We start from the raw sequence: 23,526 nt of genomic DNA, 5'->3' as shown, positions 1-23,526 counted from the left end.
ACTCCCTTCATCAGAACCAGCCCCCTCACATAATTACATCTTTTAAATCAAACCCACCATGAAAGTTCATTCATGAGCGCATCGCCACAGTTGGCTTACTTTAATAAATCCATGTTATGGCTTTGATGTCTTTACAACCTCCTCAAACAGCAGAACTTTTTTCAGTGACATTGTTTTCAGAATCAATTCAAGGGGAAGTGTCTGAAAACTTTTTAAAAAATATATAAGTCAACAAACTACTGTATAACGGTATAGTCTCCAATCCAAAAAAAAAGACTATTAAGTAAAAGATAAAAAACCCTTCTTGAAGAAAAAAACATGCTTGAAATTGCTTTACAAATAATGTAAATCCTTATTTAAAATGGGTGCCTTTAATAACATTTGTTCTGTTATGATAGTTTACACCATCACTTTAACAAAAATATTACATGTACCAAGTAAATACCGATGCTACTTTATACTGGATCCAAAAGGGGCAGCATAAAATGAACATCAGGGAAACGACAAAGATGGCTCCTCAAATTCCTCCACTATGATTAATTCATCTTTCAATGGCATTAATCAGGCACATTTCTGAGCGAAGCCATTATTACATGGATATGAGTTAAAGCTTTTTATAATTAGCCTTACAAGACAATGTCAGAGAAGTGATGACCTAAGCACTGAGGATTGAGACTAGCACAAACATGTCGTGTTGGATGCTTTAACATTAAGCCAGAACATTACACAAAGTTCGCACATCTTGAGGTCCGATCACCTGGTAATGAACCTCATCGTTCAATGTGAAATGTCTAGACGGCTTTAAAAGGTTTCCAGACCCACCCCTGATAAAGGCCACGTCTGTGAACACATCGCAGCAAATTTTATAAATCTTACACAAGGGAGGGCTTTCGACTCACCACAGCACAGCAGTAGACTGGCTACTAGTTTTAATAATGTGCAGAAATGAAGTATTTCTCCTGTCAGCTCACCATTTGCCCCATGAAGTGAACTACAAGTAATTGATTCTACCAAATAGAAAGTGAGAAGTGTAATCTTGTCACGCAGGCAGTTTTTTAATTTTAGTGCCAATTTAGTACATCATTATTTACATAATCAGTTTAAATGGGGTCATTGTTAATCATCCTGCAAGGGACATTTATGTGTTTGAGTTGAGATAATAAACTCTAATTGTTGCAGAAATTTAATAAACAACCATAAATTGATTAATAGAATACAGCACATATATTACTGTCCCTGAACTTCAAGCAAAACTTTCAGACTACTTTCTCTCTCTCCACTTTTTCAAGAAGCTGTCTGTGATGACAAATGACAAAGCTGTCAGCCTGTAAAACGTTGTGATGTCAGACATCTGTGAGCGGTACATCTGTTTCTACACACTGATCGTGACAGGCATGTCTAGAAATGCAGCAGCTAGCGAGGCATGAAGAGACACAGAAGACAACACCGGGAGGAGGGCAGCTATCAGATGGAGCAGGGGGCCGGGCGATGGAGGCTGATGGAGAGGGTTCAGACGGAAAAGACCAGAACAGGGAAAGAGAGGATGAGGAAATGTCTAAATGAACACTTTTCAAGGTAGTTTGTCTTCCGATGTCGCTTATCAAAATGGAGTCATTCTCTAAAGAAACAGAATTTTTTTGTAACTGTCAGCTTTGTATCTGCTACCTAAGAGAGATACCATTACAAAACACACACACACAAAATATGACCCAGCCTGTTGGGTCAAAAACCAGCAGAAATCACAAGATGGTAAAATATACCTGCATTAAATGTAATGCCAGTGAGTCATGTTTAGTTAAGATTGTACTTCTCATTAGATAAGAGTTTGTTCCCTTAACATTAGCTTTTTACATGCTAAGCAGTTAGCACAATCTGGTGTTAGATCTGGTTCAATTTGACTGGGGGAACTGTACTAAAGTTTATATTTTATCAATACGTCATACAGCAAGCTTGAAAGGATCTCAGTCATTTTCAGGATTATTATGCGTAAATTTATCACAGTTATCGATTATTAAGGCTTTGCTTAAATGTGCTAAAAATATGCAAAAAGTGTTAAGAGGGAAAAGTTTATTGAGTAAGAAAGAAACCAGCAGCAACTGTGTATTTTTCCTCAGTAAGCTGTGGCTTTTATTGATAATCTTTACCTTATAGACGTACAATCTATCTGCCAGAAGAAAAGCAAACCATGAACATCTCTTTCCCAGATATATCCAAATTCATAATAAATATAAATAAATACATTCCTGAAACATAAAAAAATTCATAATGGTAGTTTCCACCATTTGCACAATACATACAAACACACACTGTCTTCTTGCTAGACTTTTGATAACAAATACGGAAAAACATCCCCAATGTCTGTATACTGCACAGCTAAGCATTATCAAGGCTGAAGGATGATCACGCACAGGGTGAGAAAGTCAAAACACACACTCACAAATGCAGGAACAGAGAGAATAACATTACATAGCAGCTATCTAAGCAAGGTTCACTAATGCCCTGATGAATAAATTCATTATAAGAAGCCAGAAACTGGAATATCACCCCTAATAAACTGCTCTTCTAGCATGTTAATAGCACTACTAATAGTGGAAAAAAGTGTTTTTAAAGAGGCAGCTTCTTTTACATGCGTGGTGTGAAATGGTTAGAAAAATATTTTGTACATGGTGTAGTTAAACGGTCCAGGAAAAGAGAACATATTTCACCTTCATAAATTATGCCAAGCCATCAAGCGAAACACAAAATTTCTGTTCCAATTGTTGTAACTTGGCAACACAATTTCACTAGCTCAAAATTGAAGGTGAACATGCATATTGTTTAATAATATTCCCTCTGTGTTCAACAAACAGACCAAATGTTTTAGCATTGAAAATGCAAAAAACAGAGAAAAGTAAAAGATAATTTCATGTAGGGCTACAATTTAATTTTAGCAGGTTTGAAAAGCTCAACAATTAAATACCTTTTGTCTTTTAGTCTGTCTTCGATAGAGTTAGCGAAGAATAACTTTTGTGTCACTGCCAAAATGTTTATCTATTACAGTACCGACTCTTTAGGAAACATTTTATGACATTGATAATGTGATCTTCAATATGTTGGTGCAAAAAAAGAAAGAAAAAGAGGATTCTACAGCTCAAGTAAATATACCAGTGCTGCTCACATCCTCACTAAAACCAGGAAGATGAAGCACATCACCCTGAAATCCTTCCATTAACTCCGAGGAAATAGACTTTAAGATATTACTGTTAATCTATAAATCCATGAATGACTTAGCACCAAAATACATTGAATAATATTGTCATTGGATCGACCATCCAGGCCACTCAGGTTTTCTGGTCCTGGTCTGATCTACATCCCACATAATCAGAAACAAATGTAGAGAAGCAGCGTTCAGTTTTTATGCTCCACAAATCTGGAATAAACTTCTAGAAAACTGCAAAACAGATGAAACACAGAGTTCCTTTAAATCAAGACTAAAACCCATTTCTTTAGAGTTGCCTTTTTTTAATAAGTGGCCATTGATTATATCTACTCTTGACAGCAACTTTTCACAACGTTTTTATTGTTTGCTCATTGTCTTACATTTGTATCATGTGAAAGACTTTGAAGTGCCTTTTTTCTGAAATGTGCTATACAAATAAACTTGACAGAAAGATGGAAGGGGCTAAAGAGAGCAATTCCAGACCCATAAAAAATCAGATACTTCAAAAGTCAGGGACTGAGGTTCGCCTTCATCCAGGGCAACAACACTCGTACAGCAACAATGCAGTGCAATTTTCTAAAAATGCACAATCGAAATTCAGACCTAAATCCAGCACAATATGTGGGAAGACTTGAAAATTTATGTTAGCAGATGTTTTTCATCCAATCTGACAGAGCTTTAGAAAATATTAAACAAAATAGACAAAAATATCTAACCTCTCATAAAAAAATTGCAGTAGAACACAATGTGGTTTCTGGTTGGAATGTGACAAAATGTGATGAAAGGGAATGAATCATTTGCAAATTTGTGCAAACCATTTTTAATTTAAGCACCAACAGCAATTTTTGGATTTTAAAATTAAACTAGCTGTTAGTGTTATGGATGTCATTTTCACATTACTTCGAATCCCTGCATCTTCTTGCAGTTAACTCTGAAACACATGAGATGTTTGCATATTCAAACAGCCCCGCTTTATGATTTGGTGACAATAAAACAAAAACTTCAGAGTGGGAAATTTAAAAAGCTCAAGGATAAAAACTTAATTTCTCTAACTTTCAGTTTTTGTAATGCTCAAAGACAAAGAGAAAGAAAGATTGATTTTGTGTCTTTGAGCATTAGCCGAACCTCGGCTGATTCTCTTTCACCCCTCTGTGGTCTGAAGATGAAATATCATGGTTCATTTTCTGCTTTGCCGTACTCCACATACATTTGGTTTGTATTCTGTCCTGTCAGCTAAAATACTCGCTCCATTTCCGTCTTTTAAGCTGTAAGCAAATGGAGAAAGGATTTGCAGAGCTTAAAACAAAATATTGAAGTGAATGTCCTTTTGCAGAATGTTTTTTATTGTACTATAATTACCATAATTTGTTTTGGTCTATGCCCTATGTTTTGTATTTGTTTATTTCTGTAGTTACTTTGATTTTTGTGATATATATGTTATGTATTTTCAGTTGTTTATGGTGAATGTGTGGACCCCAGGAAGTGTAGATGCCAGGAACTGCAACTAATGGGGATCCAAATAAAAGAAAAAGAAAAATGGAAAGAAGGAAGGAAACAAAGCAAGAGAGGCAGAAGATAGATGCATGTAAAGGGAAAAAAATGTCACCTATATATTGCAGAGGCCTTGAACAATTTTCTGTTTTTCAAGGACAGAAAAACATGTTGAGCACAAATTTAACACGTCCGCTGAATTAAAGTGCTTTTAACAACCAGGATTGCCAATAAAAGCAGAAACCAGCTGAATTATTGACAACAGTCTCATGTGTCCTGGTACAGAAGAAACATCCGCCCCAATTTTACAGGCGTGATCATCTCATGCATCCTGACCAGGAATTAATATATTTTCCTCCTGCAGAAAGTGATAGCATGGCTGTAGAGTGAAGTCATTTAGTTGGATAGATTTTACCCGCTTTTTGGCAGCAGTGTGGTTAAACAAAAAGAGAAAAAAAATTCAGGATTAACAGCTCAAAGCTGCCAGAATCTAATAAACAGACAAGTAATAAAATAGTGATATATGTAATAATTAAAATAGAAGTATGGTAAGTGTGTCATAAAAACATTTTGCAGTTTTATTATTATGTCAATGTATTAAACGCACTAATTATATGGTGCAAATATACATTTATTTTAGTATTTTTTATTATTACTTCATATTTCCTATGCAACAGTCTATCATGACATAATAAAATGTCACTATGGCTTGGTAAGTGGAGCATAAATGCTCATAGCAAACCAATCAGATCATATTTAGCAGCCCATCGACTGTGATACGAAAGTCTGACAAAATTAATAAATTCACAATACGCTGCAACACAGGAGTATAACAATGATTCCATAAAACATAAAAACATGTTTTACTTATTTTTATTTTTACATTCAATGAAATATTGAATAGATTGTCATGACATGCATTTTGGTGGTGTTTAAAAAAAATAATAAATCTATTGATTGTGGTTTCGGTTCTGTTTAAATGATCACATACTTAAATAGGTTTTTAAAACTTATTTGTGTATTAATTGATGCTATTTAAAAAAAACAACTAAAAAAAACTTGCCATCATTTCATGAACAATACCACCAAAAACTAAAATGAATTTAGTTGTGTGTCAGGGTGCAAGATGGAGACATAATGGAGAGCTGCTTGAACAAATAGACATTTTCCAAAGCATGCAAAGTTTACAACATTTCAGGTTTGGAAATGAAGCTTGATTGTCTTGAGGAAATATTCCTTCCTGACTCCAGATGAAAGAAAACCAGTAGCTGTTTGGAGTGTGTCACTCCACACTAGAAACAGCTACTGGTTGGAGCGTAATTGGATCCTTCCCACTGGTCCAGAATGAATGAAAACATTCACTTGGAGAAGTAAAGTTAGTTTTAAAAGACATTGTGGGAATATTGTGATTTCAGCTCCAACTTCCAACATCAATATTTTATGACTACCTGAGGACTCCAAGTTCTCCCAATTTAAATATTTGGTTTTTACGAGGGGAAACTACTATCTGCAAAAATCTTATGGGACTGTTTTCACAAATCAGAGGTAAATTTAGACTAATGTAAGACAAACTGCAAGGTTGCGTTGGTGCTCTCCTTTGAAAATGAGAGCATCACCACAGTAATCTTAATAACAACTTCTTCTAACCTGTCTTGGTGTTCCCGCCCTTGTATCTGATATTCTGAATGGCTTCCAGCAGCGCTTCCTTGTTACCGTGGGAACTCAGCAGAAATTCAGTCCGGGCGTCGTCGCTGAACTGAGCGACAGCCACCTGCGCAGAAACGGAGACGGCGAATAAGTTCTCGGCGTAGAGAGAGAAAATGCTCTTAGCGTCCAATTCCTATCTGGGTAGAGAAATAATTTCACAGAAAACAACATTCTGCCCTATCAATTCACATCAACACCAAAGTGAAAATGAACTATTTTCATTATCACTTGAAAATAGCTCCAACATTAGTCTGTGCAGGTTTGGTTCAGCAAACTTTGAAACAAGCTGAAATTCTTATAGTCGCAATCTAGCAAATTAACTTCAGTTTTATCTGCTGTATTTGCATTTACTTTGGATATAACAGATGGCATTAAACACTCGGCTTGTTTTCTTAAGTCATTTTTAAGACAGGAGGTTCATCTTGTGGCAGGACAATGAACCTAAGCATCCAGCCAGAGCTACAGAACAATGGGATGGTTTAGATCAAAACATGGTCATGTGTTAGAACATGAACACATGAACAACGTCCAGATGTAAATATAAATGAGAATCCATGGCAGAACATGATAATGTATGTTTATAGAAGCTCTATATTTAGTATAAATGAACTTAGTTTGTTAAAAAGAAAAGGCAAAAATGGCAGCTTGCAGAAGTGGAAACCTGGCAGGGACTTAAATGTAAAGCACTGAATCAGAGCTCCCCGATATAAAACTGTGCTGTATTTTAGATTATTAGTACACATTTAAATTTATACATTACTTTACTTCTCAGCTATTCACAACTTTGTGTTGGTCTAACAAATCAAAAGAAAACACACCAACATTTCTGATGCAACATGTAGAAGAGTCAAGCTGGGTGTGACTAGTTTTAAAAGACGTATTTTGTTCAGATATCTAACTCTGACCTATAATCAATCTAATAGGCTTCTCTTAGAGCGATGAACCCCATCTTCCCTTCCACACCACTAATGGTGCTACTGCTGGCTCTTGTCTGATTACATTTATGGGCCCACTGCCTCTTTACAGTGCAGCCAACTTTCTCACATTACAGCCAGTGGCTTGCTGTCAGTATCCCACTGCTCGGAGGTTTTGGGGAACAGCAAAGGCAGCAAACTGTTTAACAGCAGACATTACACAAATGAAACAAAAAGGTTTAGCAAGCACCTATATAGTGTGACAAATGAAGCAGCTGAAGTCTGCTGACATCATGAAGGCCACAGAGGAGAGAGGCCCCAATAAATCAGTTTTACACTGGAAGGAGTTAAAGCCTGGCATTGCTATTGATCAGCCTAATGGTAAAACTGTGGCAGGATGAGTCAGAGAAATGCCTCCTTCCCTGCTCGAACCACTTGATGCTTATTCCAGCTTCTAATTCATGCAGATTTAACTTATTAAAACCACCATTTATGCACAAGAAGTAGTGTTTCCTGGCAAAGAACACAGTGGCAGAAAATGAGCAAAGTTAATCGAATGCAGCTCAGCAACTTGTAAGTCGCTCCAGAAAGTAAAGATTGACTCACTAGGGGAATAAAGTTCCTTCTCACTTTCCTAAACTTAAGTAGATAAAGGGCTGCAGACAAGCAGGTTTCTCAGGGGAGTAACAAATGAAAATTGGGTAAAAAAAACAGCTTCCCTGCCATGTAGACTCATGCCAGAATTAGCATTTTCCCAATAAAACAAAGGTCTAAAAGCACAAATATAAAAAGCCCAAAAAAAGAATAAAGTTTAATGATCTAATAGCCAGTTTAGGAGGAAATGTGCATTTCAATTTCAAATACAGAAATTTCACAATAATAGGATAATTATCACAACCCATTTAAAGGTTTGGAGGGCCTAACAAACATGGAAAACTTCTAAATTGCTGCAAACTTAGCTAATTCTACAGGAATCGTTTTTACAAGGTTAACATACTCTTAAAGGAGAGCTTCGCTCACTAATTTTGTCGTCACAATATAAAATCCCTGGTTCTTTTCGAGCATCTGCTTTACATTAAATGTTGGAAAGAAATTGTTTTAGAGGGAAAGCTGCGAATCATAAAACAATTTACCAAATTTTTCTATAAATAATGTAAATAACTTCTGGGACTGCAATTCTGTACCATCCTTTAATACATCCTTCAACATTCTCCACTCATGTCTTAGCTTGAACTCTCTATTTATACGCATGTCTGCAGAAGTCCAACCCACTTTGGTCATTCTCAAAATAAAGTCAAAACATCTTCAGCTTTCCCACCTCCACCTTTGAATATTTTAGTCACTATTTGACTTGTCTGAGCATCACACACAAAAAGAGAAAAACCCAAAGCATTAGTGACAAACCTGGGTGCCATCTGGTCCAATCAGATCCAGTGAACCCATAGTGCTGTAGAGAAAACGTGTGATCTTCATGAAGTTGTCGTCTCCAATAGACCAAGAGCCGTCAACCAAAAACGCCAGATCAGCCTTAGCCTCCTTGCACACTAGACAGATGAGACAGAAGACTTAGTCAGCCCCCAAAAGTTTCTACCTACATTAAAAAAAGAAACTAATTTCACACAGAACAGAAGTCAGATAAGGACAAAGCGAATGCAGAATTTCAACAGGCTGTCTAATTATTAAGACTGATTAAATATTCAAAGAATCATGGCAAATACACATCTCCAAGAAAAGGGTCAATATGCAAGGATCAGACCTTGAGAGCAATGCACACACTGTAAAGTTCAAAAGACGGATTAACTATGTGCGCTCACTTCGAAACTCACAGAAATGCCCTTTTTTAACGGGTTTATGTATTTCATGTCTTCTTTTGTTAGCAGCTCGGTCGTGTTCGTGGCCCCGCAGGGACTTTGCTCTACGCTTTTATTCTTCTCAGGTTTCCCAACGACTCCCAGAAGCCATATTGCAGCAGCTGTAAAGTTGTTTAGGGGTTTTAAGGCTTTTCATACTCAAAGTCACAAAATTCCAAGCAGTGTTTATGATCCTACCGGCCTCCATAAATTTCAGGGAAAGCATGAAAAATGCCTGCAATTCTGAAGCAGCAGAAGAGGATGGAACCGAGGGGCTGTGATGGTTTTTACTGACACTTCTCTTTGCAGTGGCTCTCTCCTCCCATTTTCTTCAGCAATTTAAATAATTTTCCTCCTTTTTTTCAAGAACACCATATTTTTCTACTCTCTCATCCTCCTCTCAGTTTCTTTGTTTCAGGTTTCTGCAGAGCAGATTTTGTGTTTATTTTGTTCTACCCTTCACTTTTGTCCAATTTCTTCCCTCTGTTGCTTTTTTGTTGCCCTCACACATTCTCTTGCTTTCCTTTTTTTTTTTCATCTTGCTTGGAGTACAGGTTGCATGCTGTTTCACATGGAGGCACATGTCTGACAAAGGTCAGAAACTTAAACAGAAATGCTTAAAGATGGGCTCAGCAGGCGTAGCGGTTCATGTCTGAGGGATTGGTGCTGTAGGGTGACCTTTTAAAAGAGGAGGCGCCCAAAGAGCTTATGGGTGGGAGTTTGAACCTTTGATTTCCATTTTAACCATTAAATAAATCAGTTATGATCAATTATGATTTGTGCTTTAGTTTACTTAATTTACAGTATTATACATCAAGTTAGAGTTACTCAAATGAAGTAGAAATAAATTGCTTCTGTTTGTAGCTTCTGCACATGAATCCTTCCTGTTTTCATTTAACGATTAGGATTCAGGGGTCACTGAGAAATGATGTAAGGCTTTGTATTTAGCAGTCTGTTTTTGATTTCAGCATGCACATTTGAAAGCAATAAAAATGTAAGACTATTGTTAGACTGAAGCCAGTGGTCGAGAGGCTCTGTTTTGTTCCCCACTGGGACTCGAGTGGTGTTAGCTCAGAAATGACAACCTAATGGAAACAGAAACATGTGATATCGATTATTGCAGGCTGAAGCAAACACACGCACGCACGCACGCACACACACACGCACACACACACACACACACACACACACACACACACAAATAAACCAGGGTTATAATGAGAAACAAAACATATCCTGTTACCAGTGTTACCAGCAAAGTGTTTTGTTCATCAACGACTTATTTGGTCATGCCTCTTCTGATGTTAATTTGATTTTGGATTTATCTTTGATCATTTTCTCAACTCAAACATTTTAACTTGGGTCACTTCAACTTTGACGGGTTTTAGTTTATTCAATCATGCCCACTCTGAGGCAAGAAAACATGCTAAAACCACTACTGTAGTCCATTTCTTTATCCATTTGTATAGAAAAATTGTGATGTAAAATAAATAATGTTTGAACTTGGCTCCTTAATACTGTTTAAGAAATACCAACGTTTAAGCTTATGTTTCCTTGTTAAAGATCTACAAAATGTTTTTAGACAAATTTACAGTAAGCGTAATCCCAACACTGAAAACTTTGAAGCCATTCTTTTATAGTAATATTTGGAGGGTTTTTAAACTTCTGTAATCGTCCTCCTCATGTGCCATAAATGAGTTGGACTTGAGTCCTCACCCAGCCTTGTTTATCTAAAAATCTTTATTTCTCTGACTGTAGTCCATCAGAGTTATAAAGATAAAGACATATCTGCTTTATGTGAAGGGGCAGCTTTTCCTGTCTTCCTATTTTGAAAAGCCACTAGCAAAAAAATGACCATTGTGTAAAGCTATATGGGAGAGAATAGGAGGTGGAGCACCAACACCAAAGATGTATGCAAGAAGGGAATAAGTAGACTATTTTCTGAAGAAACTAAGAATCTCTCAGGTTGTCTCAGAGATCCTCTCATGGTTAGCTGTTTGATCTCCAGGCTCAATAAACATTTTAAAGAAGCAGGTAAACTCATTGACCAGAAGCTCAGAGATGTTTGGATCAGAGAGGGACAGAACCTGCCTCCCCACCCTCCTCCCTCTTGATGACCCTTTGGAGAGACAGCAGAGCTTTTTCACCTCAGAAAAGGAACAGAAAATCATCAATTTCGTTTGACATCCCACAATACAGCAGCTCTCATCTGTCTAACAGATGACCTTCCGCTGCACTTCACCTCTACACATACCGGGAAATTATATATAAATCACTAGAATACTTTGTCTTTAATTAATCTGTAAATTACTCAGCCATGCACTAAGCCTTGTACATACTGCTGTCATCTGCCCTGCTGTCCAAAATGGTTTCATTCCTTTGATCACTGCCTTGACTGCCAAGACAATATATAAAGTGAAGCAGCTTTAGTACATAAACTCTCTAGAAACTGTTTAATGTTTTTGTGGAAAAAGAAGCCTATTCTTTTCCACATCATATTTTTCCCAGTTTAATAAATGTTCCCAAATTCTAAACTAGATTTTTTCTAAATTACTGAGAAGTTATACTTTTCTAAGGATTTTTAAACAATAAAAAACTGTTTTCTTTTTTTTAATTTTTGTTGTAAGGTAAGGTAGACTGTTCTTCATGTTCTGGTTAAAGTTTACCTTCTTTAGCAGGCGGGATGGTGGGAGTGGGCTCTGTGCTGGGAGGTTCAGTCGGAACGGGAGTTGGCTCTGAAACTACATTTGAAAACCACACAGAAAAAGAAAAAAACATACAACAATGTCAAAAGGCAGTGCCACGATAAAGTTTATTTGCCAAATACAAACATCAACAGCTTGTTTGTGTCAGTGGTGGTGGATGGGGAGGATGCATGGCATGCGCTTTACAATCAAATGGCAACTCCAGAGAATCGAGGAACTTTGTTCAGGTCATAGAAAGGCATGTAGAGTCATTTTATTAATTCAAGACATAAATGTAAACCCCAATAACTAACTAAATACACACATTTATAAAATTAAAAATAAAATAATATTGCCCCCTTCTAGTCTGGCCACCACTATGAAACTTTTCTGGGAGTACCACTGGTTTGTGCACTTAAATATCAAACTAATAATAGCACAAGACTTAAGGAGCCAATTTCATCAAAAACTATCATGTTATTTAACTTTAAACAAATTATGGAAATTCCAGAAATACTTAAATTTTATCCCATTGGATAAGAGCTGGCTAAAGCTAATACAATAGATTTGCTTAAATATTAAGGAATTTCAAGATGTGAGATTCAGCTCAATCCATCAGCTGAACAATGACCTGCAACACCAGAAGCCATCTTCTCAGAGAGAGGTAGACATGATGGACTAAAAGAAAACTAGTAGAACATTTTGCAGAGCTCAGATAAATGCATGACAGAGAAGAGCTACAGGGATGTCGGGGGAAATGAGAGCGAGTCAAGGTTGATGAATAGGTTTGAAAACATTTTTTTTTTTCTTCTGAGGATAAAGGTATGCATACGTACGTGTCATGTCAGTAATGGATACAGACGGTCCTTCCATTTCTTGCATTTGTGTGTAAATGCTGATCTGGTACTGGCTACTGGGAGTGAGGTCATAGAAACAGTGGCGCGAAGCTGAACCTCCCAGGTTTAGCTCTTGTCTCTGACCATCTGCAAGAAATAAATAAATTAAAAAAAAGTCAAATAATACAAAACTCAGATCAAAATATTTTTTCTCAAGAAATATTTTTTTCTGAATCTTGTTCTGCATTATGTCTAAACCAGGGAAGCAAAAACTTTTTAGGTAAATCAGAAGCAAATACAGCCAGAAGTGCTGCTGTAGTTATGCCAGTTATGCTAATTACTAAAATAAAACACTATGGGCAATTTAAAATGGAAGACACATGATCCTTTTGTCTTTGAATTTAAATAGTAAAAGCATGTTTCCCACACAGCTGTGCGCTATTGCCTCTCCTGCTAAAATAAACAGTGCATGGCAGCAAACAACAAGGAACCTTGGAAATATTTTGAACTTTGTTCTTAAATCTTCTTATGCCACATTTAAAGAGAATCTACCAGCGAAGATCTCATTGTTGGAAATAAACTAACAACTTCTGACTGGTGCATCGCTACATACAAGTATTCACCATTGAAGATTATTTTCTTTTATTGCTTGTTAGTGTTTTTTTTTAACAATAAAAGTTGCATAAAACCCTCTAATGTTAAAGTAAAAACCAATTTCTACAAAATAATTGCAAAAATATTTAACATAAAATAAGTGATTGCTTAAATATTCCACCCCTCCAAGTTAGCATTTAGTAGATGCACCTTTGATTGGAATCTCAGCACAGAGTCGATGTGAGTAGGTCTCAATCAGGCTGCACATCTGGACACTGAAATTTGACTCTTATCAAGTTCATGTGTATAACATATTTCATCAACAAGGCAGCTCAAAGTGCTTTATTATGAAAACAAATAAACTTTGCATATTGTCAAATGCCATCTTCAAAATCATCAAGCAGATTCACATAAAATATGTTAATCAATGTCTCAGTTGTTATGAATCAAAGGCAAACTAAGCAGGTGGACTTTAGCCTCGACTTGGAGGAACTGAGCCTTTCGGCTCTAAATCTAAATCAATCAGATTATGTTCTTGTTATGTTTTCTTTCTGGCATTTAAAAATATATGAATAATTTAGTTAATTCTAACTGACCTAAAACAAGACAAGTTTGTTCTGATTGAACTTCAGATAGTGAGGGAAAACAATGCATATGACTTTTTACTCAGTGCCTGTAAATATCTGGTTTGAACTGTGGTGCAGGGTAATGATTGTAAGTTTCACTGGTTTAATTCTGTTTCCTAATGTGTCTCATGTTGGAGAGTAATACATAGGGAAACAACCTGAGAGGTTCAAAGGAAATAACTGCAACCTCATTTTCACACTTTTACAATTTTGAAGTTGTTTAAGTAGCCATGTCAGCTCCGTGATCTTAAAATAAACTCTGCCTCACCCAGGCATGCAACACATAACTATCCTCTATGCTTTTAATACATAACAATGATTCAACAGACACTTTATCCTAAGTGAGATGCTACTCAGAGGTACCCACAGCTGCTATTGCACTAAATGAGTTTACAGAAGGGTTTTTGGCACGGGAATGTCATAAAAAAAACTGTGCGTCATGGAGCACAACTCTGGTCAGTGGCAGAAAATAAATAGGACTGTAAAAATGGCACTTATGGTCATTAAAATGCTATTTGTCATGCAAACAAAATGCACAAATGAGAGCACCATTATTTGTGTAGAAAGTGAACACTTCATTAACAAAGATAGTGTTTGTATAGCTGGTGTTTTTTGCACAGATGTTGGTTTTCATACAGCACATCACCGTTTGAGACAAAGTTGGCTCTCATAAAATGAATAGGAAAATTTTGTTATAGCTGAAAGATGATGTTTACATACACTCTATAAAAAGAAACAATTTCCCCCCTCATTCTCTGACATTAAATCAGACAAAACATTTTTTTGTGTTTGAACAATAATGTTCAAACCTTAGTTAACACCTTTCTGTCTGGATGTACGGGACAAAATTCCAGTAAATAATTTAGTGTCTGCATATATATTTTGATGGAGTATCGTATATCTACACAGCAGTAAGTTAGCACTCAGTTGGTGTGAAAGTAGATAATACAAGAATGTGTTAGGATTCTTCAGTTTTTATATTAATTGAAATAAATCTGTCTTTTCCAAGAGGAAACTCAGTTTCCAAGAGGAAAATCAAGAGATTTTTCAAAACGCTACGTAAAAACAGACAAAGCATCCACCAGTAAATGTACTTACTGAGCACAGACTGTATGGAGACCCGGTACGATGTGGCGTGCAGAAGAGGCTGCCACTGAACACACATGCTGTTGGGGCGCACCTGGTAGGTTGACAAGCCAGAAACACCAAGGAACACTGGAGTGAGACACAGAGAGATTGATTCAACATGTGGCTTTAAACAAACTGGGACTGATTATGAAAAATGGCTTCTGTCTGTATTATCAGAGAAAAGCTACAAATACACGCTTACACGGTGATGATGATGATGATGATGATGAATTTGATGAATTAACCAATAACATGTTTGCATTGTAGTCAGGGGAAAAGTAAAGCATTCGAATGAGGCATTTTCCAGTCTGGACAGGAATAGAAAAACAATATTTCCAGCTTTCATTCCCTTTCCTGAGATTAAATCCTTTTTTAACATGACCCAGTGAAGGTTTTAAAACAGTTCAAATTGGAGATTGGAAAACTGAGATTTTGCCATAAAAAAAGTGTTTAAATCCCGTGAACACATTTTTTTCTACCAACACAATCAAACAGGGGAGAGTCAGAGAGATTCATCCAAACTGAGCAACTGAGCAATATTTATAACAGCCAGTGATCATTTGCATTGAAAAACAAATTGCAATTCTGACTGTGATGATTTCATTATGCAAGAACAACTTTTATATCTCTTCTCTGTCAGTGCAGCTCCATCATCTGCTCTCCTCCAACGATCCTTCAGCCTGCTTTCTCTGATCTAATCACCTCATCAAAGGTATGGAGTCAGACATTCATGTCAAGAATGGAAAAACATTTGATAAACTGCATATAATGTGCATCCAGAATATTTGATTCAAGGGCTGTTTGAATGAAATACAGATGTTTGGCTTATAGTTCAATAATGGAACAAAACAAAAAGATGCATCTTTATTAGCTTTTTTTTTTGTTGTTGTCTGCATTTTGTGTTATTTTTGAAACAACTCCCTTCATGTTTCAAAAAGAGATTTTTTTTGCTTGACTCATTGCAATCTGCTGGGTTTCCTTAGAAACTTTCCAAACTAATTTGAACAATTACCTCATTCTACTGTTTGATAAGTAAGATCAATTGGGGTGCATGTGACTGAACGGACATCATTTTTTAAAGACAATGTTTGTTGTGAAATGGTGCTATATAAATAAACTGAATTAAATTGACTTTTGCATGATCCACAAAAGTGTGAAAGCTGTAAGCTGACATTAACTTCAAGTAGGCAGAGTTGGAAGCAATAAAAAACAAGAAAGGTAGTTGGGCCTTCGATATTTTGCTGCAAAATATCATGGTCGCATGCTGGACACTGCAAAGTATGCTACTTAAACAGCAGGAACTTGTTTTTCTCTTGAATTACAGTGTGTTATAAGAAAGCAAGTCTCCAAGGAGTCACTTGCTTACTCTCCTTCTTATTAGTTGAATATGCTGAGAATATAAAATGGATATATACACAGGGAGGCAGGTGCTTTATGTTAAATGCCACTGAATAATGTATGTGACACAAAGTTGCTGTTTTAATAAGATGCAGAGACACAAGAGTGTACCAATACACCCAGTTTACTTAAAACATACAATGGCACTATGTGCTTTTTATTCCATACTTACTAAAAATTGGAGTTTGTTTTTAAAAGTAGGTTTAATATTGTGTGTGGTGTAGTTTTTTCTTTGAAAGGTCCATGTTGACATAAAACAGATGTCATTGGCATAAAAGCTCAAGTTTTGTCCCATCAGTCTACATTGTAATCAGCCTTGGGGATTATCGATTTGCTTTTTGGCTCAAAACGCATCAAAACCTCCTGAGGTTGCAGCTCGTCTAGCATCCAAGAAGTGAGAGGTTTGCTGTTGTCTCACGATCTGGCGTACCTCTTTTTATAGGAGATGTGGTTCTCAAAATCTGTTGGAGTTTAGTCTCATCTTAGCTCTTTATTAGCATTTATTTCCCCTCTTTTTTCCATTTCTCCTTGGATTCTCCTGATGCTCTTCATGTGCCTGTTGCTCTGTTTTCTCAAACCCATTTGCTCCATAAGAAAACACAATGAGACACTTAAACCCTTCAACATGAATATGTATAATATTTTTTCTGAGCACCTGAGACAGTCCACACCTCTTTGAATGGTCTGTAATCTGTTTGATGTACTCTACACTATTTTAGAAAACATCTGTAAAATAAATGACCAAACTTGTTTTCCTATTTCATTTTTTACTATATCCCATACTAAAGTGACTAAGTAACTTTAAAGGAGAGATAAAGCATATCGTCAATAGGTATGTTTGGATACACAATATTAAACCTACTTTGCATACAAACTTATAAATGCTAATGGTTAAATCATTAAGGTATGTCTACATATTAAAACCGCATAATTAATGATAGATGTGAGTGTCTGAAATTGCCCTGTAGGAGAAATAAGAAATTTGACTTTGTTACATTTGTTGTTCAAGCTGTGATATTAAACAGGGAACTTAGCTTTTCTTTCTTTCTCTTAAGAAACGCAGTGAGAAAATAATAAAAGAAAAACTTAACCTCGATTTGTCGAGTTTCAAATGCATTACTATGATTATAAAAGCTTCAGCGTCTCAATTATTTAGTTTTTGATTTTTCATGTTGTGTATAATTTATTTGGAGTACACATGCCTATCGACTTTCAAGTTTACATTGCAGTAAGTGTACCCAGGGGAACAATCTTAAAACATTTATATTACTAGCATGCAAAGAAAATAACAAATTAGTTCCTCCACTGAGGAGTGAACAGGAACAAATAATGCTAATAGTTATGTAACATAAGCAAATCTGATGCATCCGACAATACAGCAGGGCAGAGGATTGATTGCAATCAACAGATTATAAGTATTTAGTCTTGCGTTGCCAGCAACAAATTACACTGTGGCGTAAATGCTGATAAATGTATGAGGCAACGGACAAAGACTTGAATTTAATTTAAAAACCAAGAGAGTAAAGCAATTGACATTAAAACATAGACATGCTAAACCAATGGCAGGAATGTAATTAGTTTTACTCCAAGAAGTTGTCATAATTGAAAATGACAGATGAGTGTACTGTACAGGCAATGCGGCATCACTTTAACTTTCTAACTAATATCTCCGTTAGTTTTCTCATTTCTCCATTTCTAAACCTCTTTGTTTTAAATGAGAGAAATAAAAGCCTCTGCTGGGTTTTATTCCAGCCACTGATTTCAAATCTATATGCAGAAAGGATTGTTCTCACTTTCTGAATGGGAAATATTAATATCCTTCTGCTTTTCAGCCTGTTTGCTAAGGTCTCAATGGAAATTAGTTTGCATGGTATAAGCAGGCAATTAATATGCATGTTACACATTTGTGCTTTTCTAAAATGGCATTCCTTTTTCTGCAACCAGGGTCTCTGTCCCTGTAATGGTCCCAGTGTCTTTTCATAATGAAACTGAACTAAAAAAAAGAAGAAGAAAAAAAAGAAAAGACTCAGCTGGTGATTTTTTTATGATGCAACCTATTTTTTTTTTATTATTATTATTTTAACAACTAAAACTAACAGGTTTATAAAAAGTTGCTCCAATAATTTGATCCTGTTTCAAAGGATATTAGGGGCCGTAATAATAATTTATACAGCTTGAAGTTTTTCATATTGTTTAAATCCTAATATCTTATTTCATTATATATTACAACCATAAACTTCTATTTATGTTCGAAGAACATTTGTGTGATAAACCAACAGAGTGGTGAACACAGAGAAAAATGACAAACGCTTTTCAAATGTTTTAATGTTCAACGTTTTTCACAACTGCTCTATTTATGCTTAAGCATCAATCTATATATTGACATAGTCAAAATCCCTTTAAACTCTAAAGTTGTACATTTTACCCAGGTGTGTTTTGGCCTGCATTAATATTTCACATTCATTTCCCTTTATACTATAAACTATACTTAATTTTCACCATCAGCATGTTCACACTGAATTTTAAAATTAATCATTCTTATTTATTTTTTGCAATAAAACCTAACCTGACAGTTTCTCGTCTGCTGAATGGGAAACTCTTCTTATTTAACAGACGGGAATATTTCCACAGGAATTCAATAAAATGTGAATTCCTGTGGTATTACTATGTCAAACGCTTACATGTCTTCGCATTAATGAGCTGTGGTTCACTTGGTCCTGCTGGGTAGAAAGCCGTCACTTGGACACTGTAATCCGTCCCGCTTAAAAGATTCAGGAGGAGAATTGAGTTCACATCTTCATCTACCGTCGTCTCCAAAATCGGACTTTGAACTAAAAAAAGAAAAAAACAAAACGTATAACAATACAGAAAAAAGCAGAGTGGGCCAGAACTTTTGGTTTGATCAGCAAAAATATTGTAGGAACATGTAAACATTACTTTTGAAAAGCAGAAAGAGAATTTTCTAAACCCACTGAGTACAGATGTCACAGATTCCTGGATGAGCTTTTTAAAAAATGCATAAAACTAAGTAATTAAAGTTATAATGCTAACACATCACCCAGTGGAATAATCCTCATAAAATACAGATTGAGTTGTGTCTGTGCCAACATACACCAAAAGTCTCTTTTAGTCTAGCTGTATACAGTATGTGTGAAAAGTGAAGGTCTGTGTGGGACTTTTCTTTTCCTTGAATATTCCTAAAATAACATCAGTGCAGCACGTTTGCCTATACCTGCTCCTCTGAGGTAAAATAATTGCTTTTAGGTGATTGAAAACAGAGTTGGAAACTATAAAACACTGGATCCATAGCTTGGTGAAGTAATTAGCAGCAGACGCAGGACAGAGCAGCTAAAACGGTCATTTAATGATGATGTCTCAATGAAAGAGTGGAGAGGATGTACATATTTTTGTGCTACACTGCTGCTTCTTTTTCTTTAAACTTTAAACTGTCTGCTTTGGATCTCAGTCTGCGGGTGTGTGCGTGTGTGTGTGTGTGTGGGGGGGGGGTGTGTGGGCATGTGTGTGCGTGTGTGTGTGTGTGTGTGTACCATGAATGGGCCGGTAGAGAATCCTGTAACCTTCTGTCGGAGACTGAGGCAGATCCCAGGAGACCCTGAAGCGGTTGTACGACTCCTCTGACACGCGTAGATTTTCAGGAGACAAGAGAGGCACTACCAAAGCAACAAAAGCAAAAAGGCGAACTTGACTTGAATGCTACAGAGATTTGATGCTGAATGTCATTAAACAGACACTAAAATTCAAGTTTCACTGAGTCTTTGCAGAGAGCAAATAACTTCATGCGTCCAGTGTGGCCAGTTTGTTCATTTGTTTAAGAAATAAACAAAAAATCCCTTGACCTTTTACAGAGCACATCAATAAAGAAGTTATTCATTTGTAGCACCAGCACAGGACTATTTGCCAAAAAAAATTTTAAAAAATGGAAAAGTTGAACAGTTAAACTTTTTTAGAAGCTGTATTTGGATGGTTAAAAATGCCAGGGCAAGAAGTTGCTAAGCTTTGTTTCTAACATCAATCATTTTCTTTCCGACACAAACAAAAATAATTGCAAGGTTGTAAAACTCTTTAGCTCTTGATTTATGGGGGCTTTGACCCTCAAACTCTCTAAGTGCTCTCACATTATATGTCTGTGTTGTAATTTATGACTATAGTCTGCGACAATGGCAGTATAATTTGACTGATGATTAGTTATGGCACTTTAATCGTAAAATATGACATGTTTAATCTGACGTTTTATTTCGCTGCATAACAAAGAGACAATCAGTGCTACTCAAAAAAAAAAAAGAAAAGGTTGAACAATGGTAAAGAGAATCAATTGGACTAATTTAATCATTTCATTATTTAAGGAGCTGCTGGAACAACGAGGAGTTCTTATTAAGACAATTAGGAAAGCATCAGTATTTCTCATCACCTTAATTCATATTCTCCATCCGGCACATAAATTATCATAAATTGTACGAGGGCAAATTAGCATTCTGCTTAGAGCAAATAAAATTCTTCAGTATCTTTCAGCCTATTCTCCTAAACTGAAACCTGCATATTTCATTCACAGAAAACAAGGAAACCTTGAAATAACCTCACTGGTTAATAATTCATAACTTCCATGAATATTAAACTAGTGGCAATAAAATATGAAATTATTAATCCTGGAGAATTTTTTACTTCCCAACAACAAAAAAAGTAATTTATTCCAAAAACTATAAATTGATCGACAGGATTCACTGAAAGGTCCAGCAGCAGTCTTGATCTTGACTAAATTGAACATTTATAATGGATAAGTACATAATAAAGCTCCAGTCCGCAAAACTCAATTACTGTAGGGTAAGAAAACCAACCTAGTTGATGAATATTGTTTTTTTTTTGTTAGTGATTCAAAGTCCAGCTCTTTGAGTTTAAGCAGTCATAACCATGAAAACCATGAAAGCCACAACGTGAACTTCGTTTCTGACTTCACAGATATTATTTATGCATTTGTGTTTCCATAATGTTCAGTTTCTTTCATCAAATCTAAAACAAGTCCTGATAATTTATCATAGAATGCTCTGCTTGTTTAAAATGAGACAACTGATTAAACATCATTCAAGCGCTGTGATGGCATGTTTTGGTGAGACGGGGTGTGTTGCGTTTGTGTTTTCAGGATATTTAGGCTTACATGTAGAACCCAAAGCAGAAGCACTGATGCCATCTTGTCCATCAGAGTACACAGGTGTGACCGTCACTTTGTACTGCGTGTCTGGTAGTAAAGGCTGCAGCAATGCACTTTTCTGATCACCACCAACAGATATCTAGATACAAAATAAAAGATATAAGGAGTTATTTGGAGTTCTGCAGATCCACATTGTGCCTGGTTTTACTCCTGGATTGTAGATTGGAGAGACGACTGGGGTGAAAAAAAACAACCTCATTATCAAGTTCTTGTGAGTGTAGTATAATACTACCATTAGAGTATGGAAAAATTAAATGGTATTTTGGGGAAAAATTAAACAGCATGAGATGCATTTTAACTGTCTCTTTGTAGATATCACAGCCAGCCCAGAGTTTCTGTTAACCCTGCTGCGGTCTTAAGAGACAGAGTCACTTGGACCTCTCAAGATTTTCACTCTGTGTGCAGTCCAGTGAGGTTGTACTAAGCACTCGTGCTCTTTTCCAAGTTATATTTTGTGTCGTTTCAGGAACTGATGGTCTGATAGGACAACCCCCAATCAACATCTGAAAATATGAGCAGTTTCCGGACAGCAGTCTCGTGTAGCTTCACTGGGGGAAGTGAAGCTACATGAACAGAGAATAAGCCTTTGTACAACAAATCACAGCATTCATTCATCTGGAAAAATTTGCATTAAAAATGTTACTTGAGTAAATTTGAAAATAAATGTGTTGTATGTTAAAAATACAGTGTTAATTCAGCAACATGAGTGTTAGTGAGTTTCCCCAACACTCACTAAAGAGATCCAAAGAGTTAAACAAAAAGCAATCCAGTCCAGTGTTGATTTCTAAATTAACACCAATAGTAACCCAGTCTGATGTTGATTTAGAAATCAACATCAAACAGTTCCTCCCACAATTGAAACATATTTGTGACATCACTTCAGGGAAGAAGCTACAGGTAGAGTAGGGGTTGCAGCAAGCCCCTGGCCTGGACCTACAGGGGGCCCACATGGGATGCTGAACATGCCTTTGGAGATCCAATTTTTTTAATCACATCTGATGAGACCTGGAAAGGAGAGCCCTCTTCTGTTGAAAACTGTGTACCATACCCCAGTAGGTCATAAAGTGCCCCATTGCTGACTCATGGTTGCTAAAAACTTTACCAGACTGACTGATTTTAGTGACATAGTGGGTGTAAAATATTGAATAAAATGTTGTGCCACATGACTGGCTTTATTTTCACTCTTATATTTAACTTTATGACACACAAAACTACAAATTCATCCATCAATCCATCCATTTTCTTCCGCTTATCCGGGGTCGGGTCGCGGGGGCAGCAGCTTCAGAAGGGAGGCCCAGACTTCCCTCTCCCCAGCCACTTCTTCCAGCTCCTCCGGGGGAATCCCAAGGCGTTCCCAGGCCAGCCGAGAGACGTAATCCTTCCAGCGTGTCCTGGGTCTTCCCCGAGGCCTCCTCCCGGTGGGACGTGCCCGGAACACCTCACCAGGGAGGCGTCCAGGAGGCATCCTTACCAGATGCCCGAGCCACCTCAACTGGCTCCTCTCGACGTGGAGGAGCAGCAGCTCTACTCTGAGTCCCTCCCGGATGACCGAGCTTCTCACCCTATCTCTAAGGGAGAGCCCAGCCACCCTGCGGAGGAAACTCATTTCGGCCGCTTGTACCCGTGATCTCGTTCTTTCGGTCATGACCCAAAGCTCATGACCATAGATGAGGGTGGGAACGTAGATCGACCGGTAAATCGAGAGCTTCGCTTTTTGGCTCAGCTCTCTCTTCACCACGACGGACCAGTACAGCGCCCGCTTCACAGTAGACGCTGCCCCAATCCGCCTGTCGATCTCCCGTTCCCTTCTTCCCTCATTCGTGAACAAGATCCCCAGATACTTAAACTCCTCCACTTGAGGCAGGACGACCCCCC

At 36.9% G+C, this 23,526-nt stretch overlaps 1 protein-coding gene across 5 annotated transcripts in view; it reads right to left on the bottom strand.

Moving 5' to 3' along the window:
* Window positions 1-23,526, bottom strand: part of col14a1a (collagen, type XIV, alpha 1a) — a 123,487-nt gene that overhangs the window by 44,800 nt on the left and 55,161 nt on the right. For all 5 annotated transcript variants that reach the window (XM_081616797.1, XM_008432272.3, XM_008432271.3 and 2 more), the window contains 8 exons: window positions 21,598-21,730; window positions 19,976-20,098; window positions 19,109-19,258; window positions 15,000-15,116; window positions 12,682-12,828; window positions 11,828-11,902; window positions 8,716-8,855; window positions 6,338-6,461 (listed from right to left, as the gene is read on the bottom strand). In XM_081616797.1, coding sequence (XP_081472923.1) covers window positions 6,338-6,461; window positions 8,716-8,855; window positions 11,828-11,902; window positions 12,682-12,828; window positions 15,000-15,116; window positions 19,109-19,258; window positions 19,976-20,098; window positions 21,598-21,730 — 1,009 coding nt within the window. The remainder of the gene's footprint in view (window positions 1-6,337; window positions 6,462-8,715; window positions 8,856-11,827; window positions 11,903-12,681; window positions 12,829-14,999; window positions 15,117-19,108; window positions 19,259-19,975; window positions 20,099-21,597; window positions 21,731-23,526) is intronic.

Source organism: Poecilia reticulata, chromosome 16, assembly GCF_904066995.2.
Source record: "Poecilia reticulata chromosome 16, P_reticulata-male-v2, whole genome shotgun sequence".
NCBI lineage: Eukaryota > Metazoa > Chordata > Actinopteri > Cyprinodontiformes > Poeciliidae > Poecilia > Poecilia reticulata.
The sequence above is the reverse complement of the archived record's forward strand: the minus strand, read 5'-3'. Positions and strand labels throughout refer to the sequence as shown.